The 22758-nt window shown below is 36.6% G+C and overlaps 2 protein-coding genes across 2 annotated transcripts; one reads left to right on the top strand and one right to left on the bottom strand.

Moving 5' to 3' along the window:
* The first annotated feature begins 1189 nt into the window (after positions 1-1189).
* LOC139694119 (glutamate receptor ionotropic, delta-1-like) lies at positions 1190-15999 on the top strand. Its single transcript, XM_071592549.1, has 9 exons — positions 1190-1381; positions 3808-3963; positions 4637-4852; positions 5013-5125; positions 6929-7117; positions 8456-8814; positions 11197-11447; positions 11548-11855; positions 15729-15999. Exons 1-9 carry the CDS (start codon positions 1190-1192, stop codon positions 15970-15972), a joined length of 2028 nt encoding a protein of 675 aa, XP_071448650.1. The 3' UTR covers positions 15973-15999.
* Positions 16000-16450: 451 nt separating this feature from the next.
* Positions 16451-22554, bottom strand: LOC139694118 (glucose dehydrogenase [FAD, quinone]-like). Its single transcript, XM_071592548.1, has 4 exons — positions 22042-22554; positions 20465-21301; positions 18784-19109; positions 16451-17112 (listed from the first exon to the last, which is right to left on the bottom strand). Exons 1-4 carry the CDS (start codon positions 22552-22554, stop codon positions 16608-16610), a joined length of 2181 nt encoding a protein of 726 aa, XP_071448649.1. The 3' UTR covers positions 16451-16607.
* Between the last annotated feature and the right edge of the window lie 204 nt (positions 22555-22758).

Genomic DNA, 22758 nt, shown 5'->3' with positions numbered 1-22758 from the left:
ATATGTAACTAGTACTCAGGATCAATGAAGGGCTCAAATCCTAATTATGTCACCCTTATCATTTCTTCAGCATATACCTGTATGTTTAAAGTAAACAATAATAAGAGATCTTACTTCCCAAACTATCACTGCCCATCCTATGTATGATTTTCCCTACTTAACTGCCAACCCCAAGAGAGCACTGCCAGCAAATATTTATGTAGCACACCTTGGTATGAGTATCTTATATTTTAGACTTCCGCATCCCATTTTTTTTCTGTTCTTTGAATTCTGCCTTTTCTTCTTTTATCATCTAGTAGGGCAAAAGTTACATTTTTTTAAATTGACATATTCCTGAAATTTGGGAAATTAATTCCAGGAAAGAAATGATAAAATATCAGTCTCATGCTGAAAACTTACTATATTATTTGACTCAATATACTCACACAATTTGACTCAATATTGAGTACCACTATCTGTTCTCCTAAAAAATGATCTAGCATTCGTTATGAATATGCACATATGCTAAAAATGGAACTTCACTTACAGCTATTGCTATTATGTCATACTTTAGAATTAAAAGAATTTTTGGCATTGCATTTTGAGTTGGTGGATACACCATAAAAATTTATTCTTTGTCATTATAAATATTTGAATACCAAATATTTTCATACTTAAACAGTTTAAGACTTATTATTCATCATAATGAATAATATGCTCCATGAAAGGAAATGTTTTGTTGAAAACATAAACATTGAGAGAATAGTTAGATACCTTTCCTGCATTATGAACACACTAATTTTGCACATTCATTGTAATTTAAATATTTTATCTTATTTTATTTTATGGTATGAAAATATTACTGATTTAAGAGTTTGACTGTTGCCTAAATCAATATAATTCTCAATTAATTAGAGTATTTCCCCAATTGTAAATTATTTCCCATTGAATAATTTAAGAAAAATTTCTCCAAGTCATAAATTTGGGGTCTCTTGGAATTTTAAAATTAATACTAATACTGATTTTTGGATTACTCAAGAGTGTTAAAAATAGGCTGTTGAATATAGATTTATTTCTTCCCCTCTACAGGTGCTAAACAAATGGGTTTTTTGCAAATAGTACAATTAAATTTAGCAATAATTTGATTTGTTATTTTAATTCAATTTTTACTTTTTCCTCTGAAGGGATGTTTAAATTCAATTACCTTATAATGAAGAACATAATAAGGGCTGCCTCCTCAAGATTTATTCACCTCCAAATTCAATCATTCTTTGAGGATGAAAACAATGCCACAACTGCAGAAAATAATTGGTCACTGTACTCTTCATTATCAGTTATACCTGCTCCTTTAATTGTCATTATATATGACAATTCTTCAGAAGCTGTGGTTTATCTTAAGAAGGTAATCATGAGCATGCTTTTCTACCCTTGAAATATTTCTTCAACCATTTTAGAAGTGATTCACATTTATCTGAGGTTGACATTCTTAATGCCTGTTATTTGTCTTCCATACATCTACACCCAATTAATGAATTCAAGCCAAGTAACACACATTCTATTGCATATTAAACTAAATACTAATATTTTGAAATCAAATCGATAAAATAATTGACTGATATATCCAAATTGGAATTAATTTCATTTAAAAATATTTTACAGTTCCATTCTTGGACATAAAAACTATGATAGGATGTTTTATTTGGCCATTAAAATGCTAAGCAAATCAACATGACAAATTAGTTATTCAATATTTTATGGCTTTATTTAAAAGTAAAGACTTAAAGCTACAGTTATGTAGTTTTTTTTAGGTAATCTACTGGTTAAGGTAGGTTCTTGATGGATACAACTACTAAATATATATCTTGTCTCTCCTAACAAAACACAACCCAATATCCTACTCTACAAAAAGCCCCTCTTCATCTTGGCATAATTCCTTCCTCCATTCATTCCATCCAACATCCCTCTCTTGCTCTCATGCTCTTGGGGCCCCTTCTCCATTTTCCTAACATTCTCCCTCTATCACAGTCTTCAACATCCCACTGCCGATCGAGATGCTTTTCATCCATTTTACCTGTCTCCTTATGATTTCTCCCAGCAATCCCCTCTCCTCTCCCACCATATCTAGCACTTCCTCATTTGACTTCCTTTCTGTTAATCACCTTCTCCATCCTTCTCCACAGCCACAATTCAAAAGTCTCCAATCTATGTCTATCCTCCTGCTTCAGTGACCATGTTTCCACGCCATGCATAACTATGCTCCATATCAAGGTTTTGACAAGCCTTTTCTTAACATCCTTACACAACTTCCCGATCATCAACTACCTCCTCCTGGTGAAAGCCTCTTTCCCAAGTGCAATTTTTCTCCTTACGTCCCTACTACTTTGACCATTTAGGTCCAAAATGCTTCTGAGATACGTAAACTCTTCTACCTGCTCTAGTTTTTTCCCTCCTCTTTTAATGTTTAACTTAGCCTTTCTCTTTCTAGAAAACTGTATAACCATTGTTTTATTTTTTTTGACTCTCTTCCCATATCTATTGCGCTGAATTTTTAATTCACTCAGCAATACTTGCAACCCCATGGCTGACTGACAAACTGGAGCTTGGTTACCAGCAAACCTAACTGATTAAATTAATTCCCCGCCGTCTTTCATTCCTATCTTTAATTCTTCCCATGCCTCTTTGACCATTTCCTCCACATATACATTGAACAGTATAGGTGATAATGGAAAACCCTGCCTTACTGATCTTTCAAACACTGCCCATCCAGACTATCTGACCCCCACTCACACCTGAACAGTCTGAGACACACAGGTGGCAGATTAGCCTCCTATCCTTCCAATCTAATCCTATTTTCTGCAGTTTATTCATTAGCATTTCATATATATATATATATATATATATATATATATATATATATATATATATATATATATATATATATATATATATATATATATATGTATGTATATGTGTGTGTGTGTGTGTCTGTGTTTCCTGCCCTATTTTTCCCTATCCTATCTATTCCCTGCCCTATCTGCCCTATTTTTACCACTCCATCCCACCTTTTAACTCTCTCCTGCCCTTCTCCCACTCCTGCACTTCCAAGAATGTTGTTTATCTTCTGACCTGTAAACTCTGCCTGGCCTTTTACATAGGCCAATGTTCCACACCCCTGAACCTTAGGATTAACAACCACCGTGCCTCGTCCAATCCCTCCTCCCCATCTGCGGGTCTCCCCATCCCTAAACATGCTTCCCATCATAAAACCCCCTTCAACCAGTGCTACAATGTTTCCATCCTAGCGTCCCTTCCCACATCCAATAACCCTGTAGAATTAAAAACTCTTGCAATGGCATTCATTTGGCTCTGTTTGGCCTATCAGCTTTGAGCATATCATTGGCCAATAAATAAAATGGATACAATAAACGTTAATTGGGAATAAATATTTAATTAATGTCCACTAATTAAGTGGCACATTAATTACTTTCCAGCCCAAAGGAGGTGATCAAATCTCCATATTTTCAATATATGTATTTCATATAATAAAGATTAATTTTATAATGATAATTAATTTTCAAACTTATGCTCAAATAATTGGGTTAGACTGTTATTTTAAGGATCTTTCTCATATAATGTGTGTATTGATGAAATAAACTTTTTCAGTGATCCAAGCATTCCCCAATATTTCTCAGGAATATGCATACAGTGCATTCAATGAGCTTTGCATATTTAAAACTTCCTTGAAATAGGGATTATCTTTGAAATAGAGTTACTAGTGAATGTTTCCATGAAGCAAAATGTATTCGATTTTTCTTGTTTTCATTTCAGGCATCCTTGGCAAGTCATTTTCGGGGACGCTATAAGTGGCTAATTTTAACAAATAACAAAAAACTTAAATTTCTTGAAGCTCTCTTGCAGGAGTTGGATGCTAATGTGGACAGTGATGTGACTTTAGCTGTGACCAAACCTGAAGGAACCATTGAGGTAATACTACAAGATTACGAGATAAATATAATAACATTGTATTTCCATGTGATATCAATAATTAGTTCCAAACATTTATGGGAAATAAGGTTCACACAGCTAGGTCATTCAAATGATTAAAGGAATTGATGAATAAAAACACAACTTTATCAGTAAGAAATACATTACTCCATAACTGTACAATGTTATCAAGACCATATATGTTTGAATTTAATTGATTGCCTGGGAAATAAATATGTTTACATAATCTGTGAATATAACTGACAATGTCAGTAAGATAATTGTACATTGTCATGACTTTCTAGAGGTATGTCCAGATTAGCCACATTTAACCTTTGTTCAATTTTTATTGCTGAGATTATTATCTTTGTTAATGATTCTGCTCTAACTATTTATTTGATAATGAAAGATTTCTTGTGTCGGTACTCATTTTGTAAGATCTCAATTGAATAGAAAGCGACAGTAGAGAAATTACAAGTATGTATTAAAATCTCAAAAAATTCCTTGGATGAATTTTCATATTTAATATGGCAAGGGAGTGTAATAAATGTGTTAAATGCCATGAAAAGTTAGTAAGCTGATGGAATATTTATTTTTAAGCAAACATTGTCATAGGTATTTTATATGCATAATTTACTGCATTTTAATGACCATAAAATGTTGTTAATTTCAGTTGATGGACATTTACATTTTGCAAAATATAGTACATCAAAGCACAGTTGGGAATTGGATTCCAAAACATTTGGATGGAACAGAATCCCCTAGCACCAACAAATCCTTAATGGCTCCTGTGCTTGAATTTGGTAGCATCACTTTGGATGAGCAAGTGGGAAAATTGTTCAGAAGGTCAGACCTAAATGGATATAAACTCAGAGTGGTAACTGTGAATGTGAGTCTTTTGGATTGCTAATGTGCCAAAAATATTGAAAAATTTTGTGTCTTTTACATTTTTGCTGAGTTCATAATTAGGACATAGTTTGACATATGCATGTAAGCATCAATATTCAGATCATGTATGTTGGAATTAAGATAATTTATTAAATCTTTAGGTTAGTTCTTTTTATTCACTGGTGCTGTTGGATCCAGTCAGCCAACTTCCAAAAATATCTGGAGGCTTCTTTGGTGAATTATTCATTATGCTCTCTGAAGCCATGAATTTCACGTGAGTTGTATTTTTCAAAGATTAAATAATTTATATCCCCAGGATAGAGTGACCTATTAGTTACAAAATGTGGTAAAAGTTAGTAGGTTTGGAAAAGTGTTTATTGACAATAGTTTAGAAGGGTATTGGCTTGTTCTTGAAAATGTACTGTTATACACAGGTACCAACAATGCTGGTTCACATTCAGGCATACCCAAGTTAGAGACTATTTTATTAGTTTTAACTTTATTGTCTATCATAAACTGAATTATCCACCCACAATTACCAATCTGTCTTCATTCTGCACAATTATAAATAACCACTTTGGCCAAAAGAAAAGGAGGGCATCATGCTCTGTTGATCTTGATATTAGTCATGATTTGATTATTTCATGTGTTCAGCAATGTAACCAAACTTATCTGTATTTACATTTTCCATCTAATCTATTAACTCACTGAAGAAGATAAGCTGTATCCACTTTCTAAAGATCACTTATATTAATTTTCATGTATCAGAGCCTTAATTCTTTTTCAACTTTAAATTAGACTAAAATAAGGCTACCCCAAGGAAATTAGCTCAAAATCAATATGACCGAATATGCATTACAATGGCTTATTTTGTGAGTTCATTAAAAATGAAAGTAAAGAGAGGAAAAGTTTGAAATTAAGAAGAAATTAGTTTATGAAATTAGAGTTAAAAAGGCATCTGGTGTTATGTAATGATGACTCCAGTTATTTGATTTTCCAGAGTTTTGCATCAAAACCAAGTAATATAAAAAGCCAACAAGCTTCTATACCAGATACCTTTTTAACTCTATTTCATTAAAAATTTCTTTGCTTTTAGAATATTTGTAAAAGCGTAAAACAGATTGTTTCAGAAATCTGATTAAAGATAATTTTTTTCACGTAGCTTTCTTTTATTAATAAGGTTGAAGAAGAGTAAAATATAATGGTGGAATTCCTTCATTGCTCTTTGCTGCAGAATTAAAGTTTAAAAAAATGCTCCACACAGTTCTTTTTATTCAGTTGCTGAGATTACAGGTATAAGGACTCAAATTTTGCAATTAAGCATCTGGAGAGCGCAGAAAAAATCCACAAGCTAGGAATTTGTGTGCATAGATTCTTATGTATTTGAGCATATGTGTACATATTATAAATTCCAATAAAGTGCGGGAGATGCTGAAAGAGTAACTTTTAACGGAGTCATCCGCTGAGTGTGCTTTACATTGTAACAATTTCAGAGTGCAAAAATTATTTCCCTTTTTTCAGAGTTTAAAAGGAGGCCTCGGTAGCTTCACTGGCTAAACTAGGCTGGACATCAAGGGATCCGGGTTTGAATCCTGGTCCACAGGAATGATTTTTACTCTCTGAAATAGTTGCATTGTAATGCATACTTAGCAGATGACTCCATTAAATGTTACTGTCACGGCATCTCCTGCAGTTTTTTTGGAATTTGTCTAAGGTAAAACACCATTTGGTTTAAAGTTGGCTTTAACCCCGTGGACTGTGGTGCTTCGTGCATGGCTACGACTGAGTGGCATCGGCGTCTGCTGCCCTATGACATTGTATGCACAGTATTTTATCACAACATCTTGTTCCTATAAAGCCCCCAAAATTTCCGAGTTCAAGAGGATGCTTCTTATAGCTTAACTGGCTAAAGCACTTGGCCAGACATTGAGGGATCTGGGTTCGAATCCCAGTCAAGGCGAATGATATTTACACTCTGATATTATTGCATTGTAATACATAATATAAAGTGAAAGTAGTTTTATATAATGTGTTTCACGAAAACAATAATTCCTTAATTGTGAAAAAAATTTCACAGGCACTCTATTAATTTGTTGGAAGGATATGCATATGGTGTGGTTCTGTCAATCTCTTACAATGTTCCAAATTGGTCGGGTGTAGTTGGAGAGCTTCAACACAAGCGTGCTGATGTAACTGCTTGTGGAGTGTCTCTGATGCCACAGAGGCATATTGTAATGGACTATTCAATGCCACTTCAATTGATAAGGTGACTAATTTTATTTTACATGTATACATACTTACCCTTGAAGCTGTTCCCTTAATGGAAGACACTGTAAAGATAACCCTAGTTTTAGGTCCCAAAAGGATTTACTCTCTTTCAATAATGTCTCTCCTATCCTTGCATGGTGACTTTTTTTGTCTCTGTCATTTTCATTAATTGTTTCATGCATGCTCTTACGTTCCTTACTCTTCTGATATTATTGTCATGAGAGTCTCCAATTCCCAAGTTTGATTTTTATCAGTACCACTTCCTCTCAAACCATTTTCTCATCCTATATACCGTATATGTTCAGTAATTCAGCTCATTCATTCTGTCGGTATAACCAAACCAGTGTAGCTCAATTCTTTTTTACTTGTCAATTACATGTGTATCCATATCACATTTTTTTTACAAATTGCAAGAGAACAAGTTTAAACTATAAATTAGGTAATGCCATTGTTGAAGAAGCTAGTGAATGAATGACAAAACAAGTAATATTTACGTTGCCATTTCCTTGGATCAGATGTGAAATATTCAATTGACAAGATTTAGTAAAACATGAAAATTGCTGGAAGGAAGAAAGTCCAGATGTATGATTAGGTGGATTCAAAATGTGCTTTTATTTATAGAAAGATAACAGTTTGAGTACCAAGGACTTGTGCAAAAGCAGTGAGTGTTTAGGAGCAGACTCTGTATTTGGTTATAGTGTACTAATCATAAATGGAAGGCTTAGGTACCTCATGCACTATTTTCTACCATTGAGATGCTTTCTCCAGCTATGTTAGAGATCCAGATTTCTTGTGATACATGTAAATTTTTGTTAAGTTGATGATACGTTTTGAACTTTTTTTGGGTGAATTTTCATGTTTTTGAGTACCAAAGTTGATCTCACTACACCCAAGAAAAGCATTTTAAAATTATCCCTATGCTCCATATGTCAACCAAATCTTTTTGAATTCTCTTAGCGGGCCTAATTGCTGATCATTAAAAATAAATTCATTACCCTATAGCAGTCATCAGTTACAACCTTGGTTTTGCATAGCTCTCCTATCAGTTAATCCTATCATGCCTAAGTGAAGTTCCATCTCTTTTCATTTATCATTAGTGAGCTTGAATAGTAATTGATAATGGGTATTGTTTTTCATTCCATATTCCATGAATTTTTAGTCAAGACACGATTGGAGTTGTCGATTAATAATCCAGAGCCTACTTCCAAATAACTCAAAGCCATTATGGACGAAGTATAGGCATATTATGGCATTGGACATCTACAATTATTGTAAAGTTCTGAGTTACAGGACAATGCACAAGACAAATAATCTTAAATATCTGTAATTTTTTCAGCCGCAGGCTATACATTCACCGCCCAATGCGTTCTGGAGTTGGTTCTGGAGGATCCAAGAGTGAGACAACTTGGTACAAAGGTGGAGGCTTTGTCCGTCCATTTGAAATGCAAGTTTGGGTCTGTATCACAGCTTCTCTGTTGCTTTTTCTTGCTGCTGCTAGGCTTCATGCATTCCTTACATTCCCAAGAAAGGGCAAAGCTTATGATCATGATGAAATAGTGAAGCAAGCCATATTGGTTAAAGGGAAGAAGAAGACTAAAAATATTTCTCAGTTGGAAGATACTTCAACCAGTCCATCTCTACCACCATCCCTGAGCTCAGACTTCTTTCGGTTTACAGCAACACTTGTTCAGCAAGGTGAGTTCAAGCTTGAAAGTATCAGAGTGAGGTGGGAGTTAAATGTTCATAATTGAAGAGCCTTCAAGAGACTATGGGTGATATTGTAATGCACATCACACTTAATACATCACAGAATAACCCAGCCGTGGAGAGAACATAACGCAATTGGGAAGAAGTGGGGAATCCTGATTAGTTGATATAATAAACCTGATATGATGAAATGTATATTCATCCTTCTGTAGATGTGCAGCATAATTGAATAAGAAAAGGTTCAGATACCCAATGCCATTTACATTTGCTTGGATTTTGGAGAATGCACATAAAAATGTTTCATTTCTATAAAATATCCATGCAATTTATTTTAAAAGAAACAATGTAATAATGTATTGATATTCATCATAGCATTCTTGTTATAAATAAAACAGTTTCTAGCATCACTTGATGGAAAATCTTCATATTGAAATTGAAAATTAACAACTTGGCTTTTCCGTATAGAAATTTTTTTATTTTTATGACCTAGGTTTTGTTATGGTATAACATCATCTGACAAAAATTCATGCCATAACAAAACCTAGGTGGTAAACATAAAAAAATTTCTATGTGGGAAAGCTAAGTCGTTTATTTTTAATTTCAATTCTTGTTATAAGTATTTAATAATATAAAGTTTACCTTATTAGAAAATCTTTTGCATACATAGGCTCATATATTATAACCGACTCTTTTTGCAATGGAAATGAATTTGGAAATTGTGAATTTTATATAGAGCAATTATATGTACCTGTAGGTACTTAAAAGTAAGTTGGAAAAAAATCTAAAATACTTCAAAACTAAGGAAAACTGTGGGAGTTACTGGAAAAAATCTTAGAATTGAGGCATGCAAACCTCATTTCTAACAAAATTCTCACATAGTTCTTCTAACCATCTATTATCACGGTTTATTAATATTAAAACAAAGTCCCAAAAAACACCTGAATTAGATGCAGACCAGGGGAAATATTGGGATGGTTTGCACTAAACTGTAGGGAATTCCATATCCTACGAGGAAGTTGATTTGTGTAGGGTATGATAATAATAATAGTTTATTTCCCCAATTGAAGAATACATAGTATAGTACAGAATATCATACATTATGTAATCATGTAGGGTACATCAGGAAGTACAGTAAATCAATAGTTAATTGAATACAAAATATATGAAGGAACACTCCTGTATTTCATTTATATGTGCTCATATTATAATTAGAAGTAGTCTAGTAGTAGTTAGTAATGCAATTCATGTATTAGCCATACAAAACTGAGTTCCATATTAAATATTAATTTTTGTTCATCTTTTCCTAACATCTACACATACATAAGAATCTTGCTGACTTTTTTTTTTCTTTTTGTAATTACATCTCCACCAAATACAATTTTTGTCTAAATTTTCTTATTACTTTGCCCATTTTCTTTTAGGGGACATCATGAATAGGTGAGGTGTCCTATTTGCTCCAGTTTATGCCCCCTAACTGAAATGCTTGACTTTCTATTTCTTCAGAACATGAATACCCTCATTTTCTTATGATCAATTCTCATCCCATATCCCATCATAGTGGGTCGCGGTAGTCCAGTGGGTAGAGCATTGTACTGCTGACCGGAGGGTCCCGGGTTCGATTCCCGGGCAAGGCACTCTGGGCACCTGCAGCTCCACCCAAGCTGTAGTGATTTTTTGGGTACCAGGTCTTCCTGTGGAGCCATAACCGGCACAGGGAAAGGAACTGGCCCTCCTACCCTGATGTGTGAATTTTCACACGCCGTATAGGGCTTAGTACTGGGTGATCTCTACCATCACCTACTAAACTGACCTTCGGGTTGATTACTGTGTTAATGGTTAATCCCATCACAATAATTCTTTAAATTGCTTACCAATTATTGCAATCTCTTAGCTTGATCACATGAAAATCTAACCAGTTAATTAGTTTCTTAAAGGAAAGAATAATACTCAAGAAGGCTCACTGCCATTAGCGCTCATGTGCGTTGAATAGATTTTCTGATGAATAGTGAAAATAACTGACTGCTAAGAAATACTCTGTATACTAGCGGCAGAACTTAATTAATGTATTTGTTGAACTTAAAATTAAACCACTTGGCTTTTCCTCACAGAAAAAATTTTTATTTACTCCCTAGATTTCGTTATGGTATAAGATCACCAGGAACTGTTTTATTTATTAATGCATTTGTGATAGTGTGATAGGTAGGTATTAGCCATATGCTCGGTAGGTACTACACTCCTTCATTGCTGTACAGAGGATTCACGGTTCCAGAGGAAAATTAATTTAGGAAGTTTATTTTAACAGTGTATACTTCATATAATAATGTAACTAGTTTATTTGAGTATGACCTTCTTGTTTATTTTCAATCCAAGGCTTACCAGATGATCCTGATCCAGATGAGAGCAAGAATGAAGTAAATAGCTTACAGAGTCGTCGTCTTATACTGTGGACAGCATCTGTTACTTATCTGATCATTTTCACCAGTTATGGAGCTAAACTTGCATCTATTTTGGCCAATGAGTCTGAGCCTCAGCCACTTTTTACAGACCTGAAAGGCCTTCTCCAGATACCCCATTGGAAATTGGGATTTGTGGAACAGGGACTTGCCAGAGTGTCTTTCGAGGTGAGTATGGAGTACATGATAAGGACAGGTGATGTTTCTAGAGCTTGATATGCTGCTATATTTTTTCATTTTACTGAGCCATTTTTTACATTTGAATTAGAGTGCAGATCCTGATTCAGTGATGGGGAGGCTTTGGACTGAAAAAATTGAGAATAATCCAGATGTTCTCGTCCCAAACATAGAGACTGGTTTGCAAAAGGCTTTGAAAGAAGAATATGCCTTTTTAGGATTTCACACTGGAGTTCAAGCTGTACTGGTAGAAAGTTTGGGCAAAAAAGATACAGAGGAAGCAGCAATCACAACATCTGAATTTTGTCAATTAATGGAGCTGCCGGATGACTATTTGAAAGGAGGTGTTGGATTTGGTTTCCAGAAGGGGTCTCCATATAGACCATATTTTGACAACTGGTATGTTCCCATTGAATAAATAGCCCTGGAACACCAGATTAATATTCATACAAACAGTTTAAAATTCAAGATCTAATGTAAATGATTCTTCTCAGGTGGTAAAATTATCTATGTAAATTATTTGTTACCTTCTCATTAGGGGGGGGGGTCATTTTACTGTCATTCTTCAACTGTTATTCAATCAAAATACATATTGGAACAAAAAACAGGAACCATATCATCATTCAACTAAAATTATTCAATCCTTCTAACTGGTTACTTTGTGATTAACTTTTAAACATTTTGGGATAATCTTGCTAGTACATAGTTCATAGAATTATATTTTCACCTGAGTACCATTATCGTTAGTAATTATATGAACTACTGATGCTCACAACACAATAAATGGCTGAGGCATGCAAAAATAAGCTTCATTGTGCATAAATGAATCAGTTTTTGTGCGATTAAATGTATAAATTGGCAGTATTCATCTCGAGTAGGACTTGGTTTTAGTAAGAAAGAGAGGCTTTTTGTAGGCAACTCAAAATGCATTATTTTCTCACTTAAATTCAACTCTTCAGTCATTTTTAAAGGTAGCAATTATGGCAGATGAAATAGTGAAAACCTGTGTGGATGAATTGAAATTTTCATGTAAACTCTATCTGGTCTTTTTCTTTCTTTCCAAACCTATTAGCGATTTAAATCACAATTCTTAGGTACATCATGTTAGAGCAAAAACATATTTTTGGCAATAGAAATGTACAAACAGGATCCTTCTTACGCAGAATGTTTTCTCATTTCATAATAAAATTTATGTTTTAGGTCATAATTTCATAAATCCAGCTTAAAACAAATTCAACACCCATAACTAGGTATGGAATGAAAGCTTCTGATCATATATGCAGGGATTGTTTTGTCTACAGGTGCGGTTAGTGGTATTTCCTTCTACTGCTGTATACCACATATCTCTTATTATCCATAACTGAACTCACTTGGCATGTGGTAAGATTTTCTCCAAGGTTAAGGTGTAAAGATGTTAGTGACAATGTCTAATGAAAATAGTCACATATATCAGCTACTGGAATTTGACCAGAATATTTGGCCTAAAAACATTAATGACTTATTGGTTGCTGTTACAGGTGTAATTTCATTTAAAATATGTGTTCTTTTTTCAATACAAACACAGTAAGAAGGAGGATGCTGGGCATAGATTGGAGACTTTTGAAATGTTGAGAAGGATAGAAAAGGTGAAGTTGACAGAAAGGAAAACAAATGAGGAAGTGCTGAGTATCTTGGGGGAGGAGAGGGGATTGTTGGGAGAAATTATAAGGAGGCAGGAAAAATGAATGAAATGCATAATGATCAGAAGTGGGATGTTGAAGACTGTGAGAGAGGGGAGAATGTTAGGCAAGCGAAGAAAGGGTAGGAATAGGATAGGGATGTTGGATGGGATGAAGGGAGGAAGAAAGTACTCAGAGATGAAGAGGGACCTGATGTAGACTAGGTTGCTGTATAGTGTTTTCTTAGGAGTCGCAAACTGTTTCATTTCATTGTTGGGTCCATCCAAAACCTACCTCAACCAGTGGATTACCTAATAATAATACACAGTGAAACCTTTCTCAGCAGCCATCCATATTGAGTGGCCACCTTTCCTAACAGCCACTACACTGTGAAAGGAATGAAATTTCCATGAGGTTGGTGTAATTTTCTGCCTTATACAATGGTTACCCTTCCTCCAGTCAGGGGCCCTTAAATATATTCAGAAAGAAATTTGGCATAATATTTGCATGTGGTAGAACTCGGGTACAAGTAGTGTGAAAAACAAGGCCTACATTTAAAATCATTGGAAGAATTATGAAAACTGTAGTGCAAAGAAAAAATGCCTAGAAAATTATGAAGTCATTAATTCAGGTATTCTCAACTGTTTTAAAGTTGTTCATGGGAAAAATATTCTCATAAGTAGAATGATGGTGAATCAAAAGGCCCTAAAGTCTACAAAAATAATTAATTGTAAATGAAGTTTTTAGTGCTAGCAATGGGTTCCTGGAGTGATTTAAAGCTCTGCATACCTTTGGCTTCTAAGGACTTAGAAGCAGAAGCTGGTGATGTTAACAATGGCGTGTGCTGTGATGGAAATCAAGAATCTCATCCATTGTAAAAGATCATCAAATGCAGCTTATATTTATTATAGACATAAGTGGATTATCTAATTTGTCATATGTTGCCGTCAAAGTTATTGACTCTCAAAGGAGAAAAATATTAGGGGAGAATGCTCGCAAAAAACATTTAACCGGGAGATGGCATCATTAAAGATTGGTAAATAATTACAGATGCAATGTTTTAAAAAGGTTGACAAGGAAAAATATTTTTTTGGTGTGCCATTACAGAAGTATGGATAACTTTAACTATTTTTTAAAAGATGGGTTGAGACTTTTTGACTGAAAGATGAGCAACCAAAATGGAAAATGTATCTATTTCCTGGACAATGCCTAATGCTATGTTCGTCAATTGAAGTTGAGCAATGTGCAGCTGTAGCTTTTTGACTATTTTTACACTAAATACCATGAACAAAATGCAGGGCCAGGGGATCATCCAGTCATTCAAGCTGAAATACCACGAAGGATGATGCAATATTTAATTGCTAGAATGGGTGTCGTGACAAATGCAACTGAGTTAGCAAAGGGAATAACTATTAGCAATGCTTTTACCTGGGTAACATCCCAGTTATGCCCATACCTATGATATGAGCATTCCCATTTTCAATGGTCACCCATTGTAATGGCCATTTTTTTGAGGTACTGCCAAAAGTAGTTATTAAGGGATTTCACTGTTTATACATACTCATATGTATACACACACATATGGTGGAAAAGATTCGAGGTAAGGATGGGTGAGAGTGAGAGAGATTGAACAATCACTGTCACTCCAAATTTACTGTCTCCACAGACTACCATATCCCAAGAAACACCACCCTCCATAACAAATCTTTTGACAGTTGCTTTGATGACAAAATATTTCAAATCCTCCCTGCATCCAGATTAGAACTTCAGAGGTGTCACATATGGCTAAATAAATCCTTCCTCACTCCAGGTACATATTAATATGATCCATTGATACCCCCTCCCCAACCTCCACTGCTTCCAATCACAATGCTCCCTTCTCAATCGCTCACCCCTCCAACCTCTGGTCACCTCAATCATCTCATACTCCCTCTGTCCTTCCCCTCATATCCCATCACCCCACTCTCACCCCTTCTTCTATTCAGCCCCTTCCTCTCAAACCCTCCTCCATCCCTCTCCCACCCATCCTGGGAACAATCCCATATCAATTCTATCCGTTTCATGAAGGTAATATGATCACCAAAACATTGAGTGGATCCTCACGTGAGTGTCACTCATTAGAGTCTTTCCACTTCCATGTCTTAATATTTATTTGATCCAGACCATTTTCCCTCTTTGGAAAAACCTATTTTGATTGATTTACTTCTGAAAAAGAGCATGGAAAAGGTGGGAGAGAGATTCAGTTAATGTATTGGGCAATGAAAATGCTTTTTTTGAGGTGAGAGAAAATAAAAACAATGTACCTATTATGAAGTCCTTTGTTGGACTATTTTGGTGCAGTAAAAGATTTTACACTTCAGCTACTCTTTACTGTGTTCAAACAAGCTAAGTGAAAGAATTAGCACATAGCATGCATGCTCTACATGCCATTCCATTTCAGAATGTGAATTCCTGTTTACAAGTTATTCCAGGAAACTAAAATCCCTTTCACTAATTTCTTCATAACTTTTCTTTCCCTGAACAATTTATTCTTGGAAGAATTAGTAGATTTTATATATTATGGTTGTCTCTAAGTGATGTTTCTGTCAGTTAACCTCTGTTCTTTATTCTATAGGATCCTTTTGATTCGTTCATGTGGACTTCTGGATAGATTGGCAAAAGTATGGCTGCCAGAAGCATTGCCATGTCTGGGTGATCAGACTGTGCCAACAGTTGGGCTTATTGATATAGCACCAGCACTGTCTGCCTTACTCTTTGGATTGGCATTGTCTGTCACAATTCTTCTTTTTGAACTATTGTATGATGCTTATGAAAGAAGACCTGGCCGTGCTAAGCATTTTCTTAAATTCCAGAATTGAATGAAACAAGTTAAGTAATTTATTAGATTTTTACAGATGAAAATATTAAATGTGTACCTAGCAGCCAAAAAAATTGTTTACTCAAGAAATTAATGGTATAATACAGTTTTAAGGTCAGTACATATTTGATCGTTATGAATAAAGTTTATTTGATGGTTTATGTATTTTAATCTTTACAAATTTTATTAGCCTTTCTTCAACTTCATTATTTCCATTTCCCTATATTTGTGCCTACATGAAGCAATTTGAATGCTAGACTTTATTTTTTTCAGAATAAGTGTTTAAATTCTATTTCTAGAACCTTATTTAAAGCATCTTTACACATAAATGAATGGTTGAATAATATTTAGACTTAATGATTTTGCCAGAAACAGCAATAATATTTTTATTTCACATTAGTTTATATAACATAGGAATTGTTTCAGTTGGAAATATTATCTTTCCAATATTCATGTGAAATTAATCTGTCAGTGGTAAACTCAGTTTGTCTGATCAACTGAAAATTATTCCCCACTAATCACTGATACTAAGTCCTCACACACTTCTCCCTTAGTGAAACCCTCTGCTGTGAGACTTAATATAGTTCCAAATCAGATTCTTTCGATTTAATTTTAAAAAATTTCATATCACTTGGTTCACCTTCCTTGCATTATTCCCCTTCTCTTCCCCAATGTTCTCTTGGTATTGCGATGCTGATCCGCAACCTCATCATGTGTTCTGAAGTCAAAACCACTATCCCAAGTGCGCTTCACATAGTAGGACACCTTCTCTGCAAGCATTATTGTAGCTGCATTTATGTTTGAAGAAGGAACCAAGGGCATTGCAGAAGCATCTGCCACTCGTAGTCTCCGCACGCCTCTGACTCTCATCCTTGTGTCCAACACTGCTCCTGTTCTCTCTGCTTCATTCCACCTACTGCTTTCTGTGGCACCCATTCTGCAAGTACCAGCTTGATGATTTTCAGGGTTAGTTCTCATTCGAGCCACACACTCCCAGTAGGCATCTGACCTGGCCAAAACATCATCACTGTAGTCACCATTGTGGCCAGGAGCATACTGCTCACATCCAGGTTCCAAGGTAGGGTCAGGTCTGAGTCCAATGGATCGCAAAGGAGCTGTTAGCCCAAGCCTCAGCACAAATCTGTTGAATCACATGGGAAAAATTCAATGTAAGACATAAGTATAGATAAGGAAATGCCAGTTTGAACAATAAAGGAAATTATAATTGTTATGTTGTAATATGTAAGAGGTTTCATATTCATTGCTTCCAAGCATATATTTTCTAATGATTAGCTGTGCACAACACATCACCCACGATTTTTGGACCCTGAATCATAGCAGTCAGTGTTGATTTTTGGAATTAGTCTACACTTTGGCAACCAAGGTTCTTAATGCTGCACGTTGATTTTCAAGTACTTTGAAAACAGGCTCAAATGTTTAAAACTTTCAAGATCGCTTTCTGTGTAATGCAGATAGGTATCAAATGCTGTGACATTTATACCCATCAATACACTATACATGTGCTAATTAAAGGGCTTGTAGCTTTTAGAAATATACCCCAGGTTTGATTTTTTCTGCGCTCTCGTCTCACTTTTAGAGCCCCCAAAATTTCAGAGTGTAAGAGGAAACCATGGTAGCTTAACTGGCAAAAGCATGACTCTGGACATCGAGGGAGACAGGATCAAGTCCCTGTCAAGATGAATCGCTTTTACACTCTGAAATTGTTGAATTTTAAAGCCTATTTGTGAATGACTCTGTTAATAGTTACTTTCCCAGCATCTCCTGCAGTTCTTTGAACTGCCAACTCAATTAGCCTCTTCCCTTATGTGCACCTTCCCATCCAATACCTCTCCAAGACACTGACAGCCAAACTTTGTATGTGCTGTCCACACAAACTGATGTCTCAAACAGCTAGCCCTCATATTAGCACCGTTGCTATTACTTCTGGTGCTTCAATTTGAATATGTAAAGTGTGTCATTATCTATATGTTTTCCACAAACTTTTACTTTGATTTCTAAGAGCTATTTATCTTGGTCCAAATTTTTCGACATAGTGAAAAGGTCATTTGGACACTATTTCTTGTATTAGGTGCTTGATGCCATGCATTGGACTCAATGACAGCACTACCAGTGCTTTCCTTAGGAAGAATTGACCCATCTATTTTTATCCGATTAAGTATTAAAAACATTTTGCATAAGATTAAAATTTCGAATTACATTTAAGTCTGAGTTCAAAGTTTAAAAGCTGTGTTGTTTAGCTTCTATGAAGAAAAGCAAATATGCTTCATTCATATCAATTCTGCATCAAGCGACATCATTTTGCATTCGAGTGCACACATATGAGTGAATGAATGAAAATTCAACCCGCTAATATATTTTATATATCCTCTGATCTAAAAGATTGATTTTCAGGGAAGAAGATTAAATTCATAGTTCATCAAAAAATCTATGTACTACATCTTGAATACATTCATGTTGGTATCATATTAGTACCAAGTTTGTACCCACTTAGAAAGGCATTCACAGAATGCTATAAGTTTTGTTTGGATGTCTTACCGTTTGTTTGCATGGTATGTGCATGGCAATTTAACACTGGTCCGATATAACATTGACCTTTGAGATAAATGTGTCGACCTTGATATTCAGGAAAAACTAAATAAATATTATCCAAGTCTGAAGAATTATATAGGCACATGAATTTGATTAGGGAATACACTACACATTGGAATAAATGCAGCCCTTGCATTTACAAATTATTAAAATCATCTATTATATGGCCATCATCATTTAAAAATTTATTCTGAAAACTCACCTTATTCCATCAATTAGTACTGCCACATCATGTGGATGAGTCAGGTAATTTGGTCGTATCAAAGGGCTGTCAAATGGGTCTGTACTCTTCAGCCTTATTTCTCCCCGGCTCTTGGCGTTTAGGACTGTAGGTGTTATCCATACCCTCCTTTTGTCTCCCACTCTGGATCCTAGAAGTGAGCTATATCTCTCCACCAACCCCGGATCCATCCGATTACTACTTTCTCCAGAAGCAGAGCAGTTAGCCATGTAGCCCGTAAAAAAAATCTGCAGATCTGGCTGCCCATGAAGAGGATCGGCATATTGAGAGTTAATCAGTGCAGTGACCTAAAAAATAAAATTTCCAATTGTGACAGTATATTGTTGATGTGCATTTAAGCCTAAATTAATGAATCCATTGAGATATTTATTCAATGCATCATTCATTAATATTGCTAATTAATTTTTGCATGAAAATAATGACTTTTCATACTTCAGTAACCTACTGAATTGATTACGGAAATCAAATAGCATTATTTTATTTAGTTATTTGACAACTTAATTGGGGCGGGAGGGCCAAGGGAAGGAGGGGGCCAAAATTACTGCCATGGGTTAATATTCTGTGCAATTTAATGGGCCAATGATGAGACATTTTTTTTTATTTTTTGTATGTTACTCTGTATTTGTATTTTATTCAGAAGGTGTCCACACAAACAGAGGACTGGTTAGCTTTTTATGAGACCGGGAAAGTATAATGTAACTAAATTTAGGCTCTTGGTTGCCGTTATTTGGTGTTTTCAACCCCTGGTGCATAGCCAATCAGCAGGTATACTAGGCATTTTATAGAGTTAGTAGGGACCCATACATATATTTGCCCATCTGTATCTCTTAGAGAAGGCAGGCCTCTTCCTCCTCCTCTCTTCTTTCAAAATCAATTACTGATCCAAAGTCATGTTTACCTCAGGAGAAAATAGGACAAAGGCTCTTCAAGCAAACCATGTAGCAAGCTCTGAGGCTGTTGCCCAACATAAACCTCATCTTTCTCAACCATTACTACCTGCCTGAAATTTCATTAGTAAGTTTCATGTAAAACTAACACAAATGTAATACTTTCAGCAGTTAGGTATTAAGCCAATTTGGTAAATATCTTCCTTTTTCTAATTCTGATACTTTACACACCTATATATAGTAGGCAGTGGAAGTCTTCATGGATGCAAGAGAAAAGCTCAAGACCGAAAGAAGCCAGGACAATGAGGTATCATTTTGCATGCTAAGGTGTGTCCTTTTCAGAGTTTAAAATTTACATTACCTACTTCAATGAATATTCAGAGAATTTTAATGGTAAAATTTTTAATATTTTTAGTAGCCTAATTCCTTACAAACGATTAAAACCCATTAAAATTGAAAATAATAAACAATAAAAGTTTTAGCTCGAAATTTTTCTAATAAATAATGTGAATTTTGTTAATACAATAATTAATATTAACAGCATATCTGTAGATTAAAACAGGAACTTATTGTGATATGCATATTGTGGTGTTTTTTAAATGTTGAAATTAGTAAATGATTAATGTTTTCACTCTTACCGCTAGGTGCATATACATGTTTATGTGTCCATGGCTTGAGTTCACCAAGGAAATATTGATTACATAATTAATACATTGATTATGAGCTTGACCTTTAGATTATCATTGGGTTTATACCTGTGACAGTCCTGTAGATGACAGAGGTCCGGTCCTCTTCTGCAGGTATTCTGTCAAAGTATCCTCCCCTAAGGCAGTGCCACTCTCCATTACATCATCTGCTGGAAGCTCAAAGGGCACATGGGCTGAGACGTGGTTATGCAGATTAGAGCCCACGCCTGGTAAATCCTTGGCAACTGGTATCCCCATCTCCTCGAGGTGCTCCTTTGGGCCTATTCCAGACAGTAGGAGGATCTGAGGGGTCTGCACCGCTCCTGCGCACAGTATGACTTCCTTGGTTGCATAAACTCTTTGCACTTGCCTCTCGGGATCATCTTCGGAGATGAACTCCACACCTCTGGCTGCTCCACCGCTAACTAAGACCCTAGCCACTCTGGCCCGCGTAAGGACCCTCAAATTGCCCCACCCCCTGTCAAGGGAAGGCCTCAGGAACGCCCTCGCAGTGCTGAGGCGGGAGCCGTTCCGAATGGTGGCCTGGGCGACAGCGAAGCCCTCCCCAGTGGAACCCACTGACCTCGAGGCGGTTGGGTCGCCCCTTACCCCGTTGAGGTCTGACAGTGTCGGGATACCCATCTCCCTACCTGCAGCCAGTAGTATGTCTGCCAGGGGAGGCTTGTGAGGAAATCGTTGGATCGTCAAAAGGCCTCCCTGCTTGTGGTAACCCGCGTCCATGTCGGATATATCCTGATTGTCTTCCGACTTCATGAAGAACGGCAGGACATTCCTGAAAGACCACTCGGGACCGAGTCCGGCTTCCTGAGCCCACCCAACATCGAAGTCTCTGGGAGATCCTCGGACGTACATCATACCATTGATGACGCTGGTGCCACCCATTACCTGAAAACACGGTGGAACAAGGAATTGGATAAGATAGGTACTCATTTTATTTATTTATATTTTTTATCGGGGTATTTTGAAGGTATATGTAATGTAACCATTAAATCTTTCGGCGTGCGACGATTTAATTCTAGTCCCAACATAGGGTAATTGGCTATGTTTGAACTATAAATATGTAAACTTGAGCAATTCGACACACCTTGAAACACGATTGGACTTTTTTATGAACATAATTGAAGGAAAATCTTCCTCGAGGAGTGCCACGGTACAAGTTCATAGGCAAAACAAAGGCGATTGTAGCAAGAGAGCACTGGAAAAAATAGATCCTCCGCGTTAATTAATATACCTACACGTGCTAGTGGGGATTCAATTAAGCAATATTACGTTTAATTTGCTGAGAGGCGATGTCAGGAAATTGTCTTATTTATATTTTGTTCCCTTCAATCTAATTTTATTTTAAATTATTTTTTCCTCGAATGCGTCCAAGATCTATAAACATTCGTAGTCATTTATTTTGGTTCAGCGGAATTATTATTTTGTATCCCGACGGCTGAATATTTCGGTATTAAAAGCAAAAGTGACGCAATAATGGATTGCTTCCAGCCGTGTCCACCCGTAAAATTTACAAATCGCTTCCAATTCATTCGGAAAAAATGTTTCTTCTTCTCGCCGATCCATGTCCTGCCGTTTAAGTTTAGCGACGAACCATGCCCGAAGTCGCTTCTCTCGTTCCGTCTTACCTTCCCCCGTGGCCACCGGCACTGTCTCCCCGGCATAGAGAGGCACGCCATCTCCTGAGGCTCCGTCTTGAAGTCCCAGTCGATCCCGGAACCGTGGTAGTTGAAGTACATGGCCGGGACCTGGGCCGCTGTAGGCTCTGGCCCCCCTGCCTCCAGCAGGAGCACGTTCCAGCGACGCAGCTCGCTCAGTCTCGAGGCGACCACGGAACCCGCAGACCCAGCTCCCACTACGATGAAGTCGTAGACGAATGGCCGGAATATGTCATCTTTCTTGGCGTTGTACTTACACCGAAGGGGGTCCACCAGCTCGCACTGAGTCTTGAGAACGCTCTCGACGATGCTCATGAAGGTGATATAGGCGGAGGCACCGCACGTGGCGGGGAGAGACGGGGGCTCCGTGGAGGCGCAGGGGCAGGGCTGCGCTCCCCCGGCACCTCCCAGCCCGCTGGGCCCGAATCCCGTTTGAGCCGCGTGGTGGTCCATGAGGCTCCCACCACCCCCTCCCAGGTCCATTGGGCGTCTCTCTGCTGGGTGGGTGGGTCAGGCAGTTTGTTTGGGGTGGGGTGGTGGAGGCGGCTGGCGTTGTCGACGGCGATGCCCCAGTTGTCGCCAAACGGGAGAGGCAACTGAAACGAGTTCCCCATTCACATGTATACCTTCTACCTTGCCATATTTTTTTCTTTCCTCATTTTTTCGCTGATGCTCATTTTAATACCG

The sequence above is a fragment of the Hetaerina americana genome, unplaced genomic scaffold, assembly GCF_022747635.1.
Source record: "Hetaerina americana unplaced genomic scaffold, ioHetAmer1.1.p SCAF_5, whole genome shotgun sequence".
Taxonomy (NCBI): Eukaryota; Metazoa; Arthropoda; class Insecta; order Odonata; family Calopterygidae; genus Hetaerina; species Hetaerina americana.
This window is presented reverse-complemented; position numbering and strand designations above follow the sequence as displayed.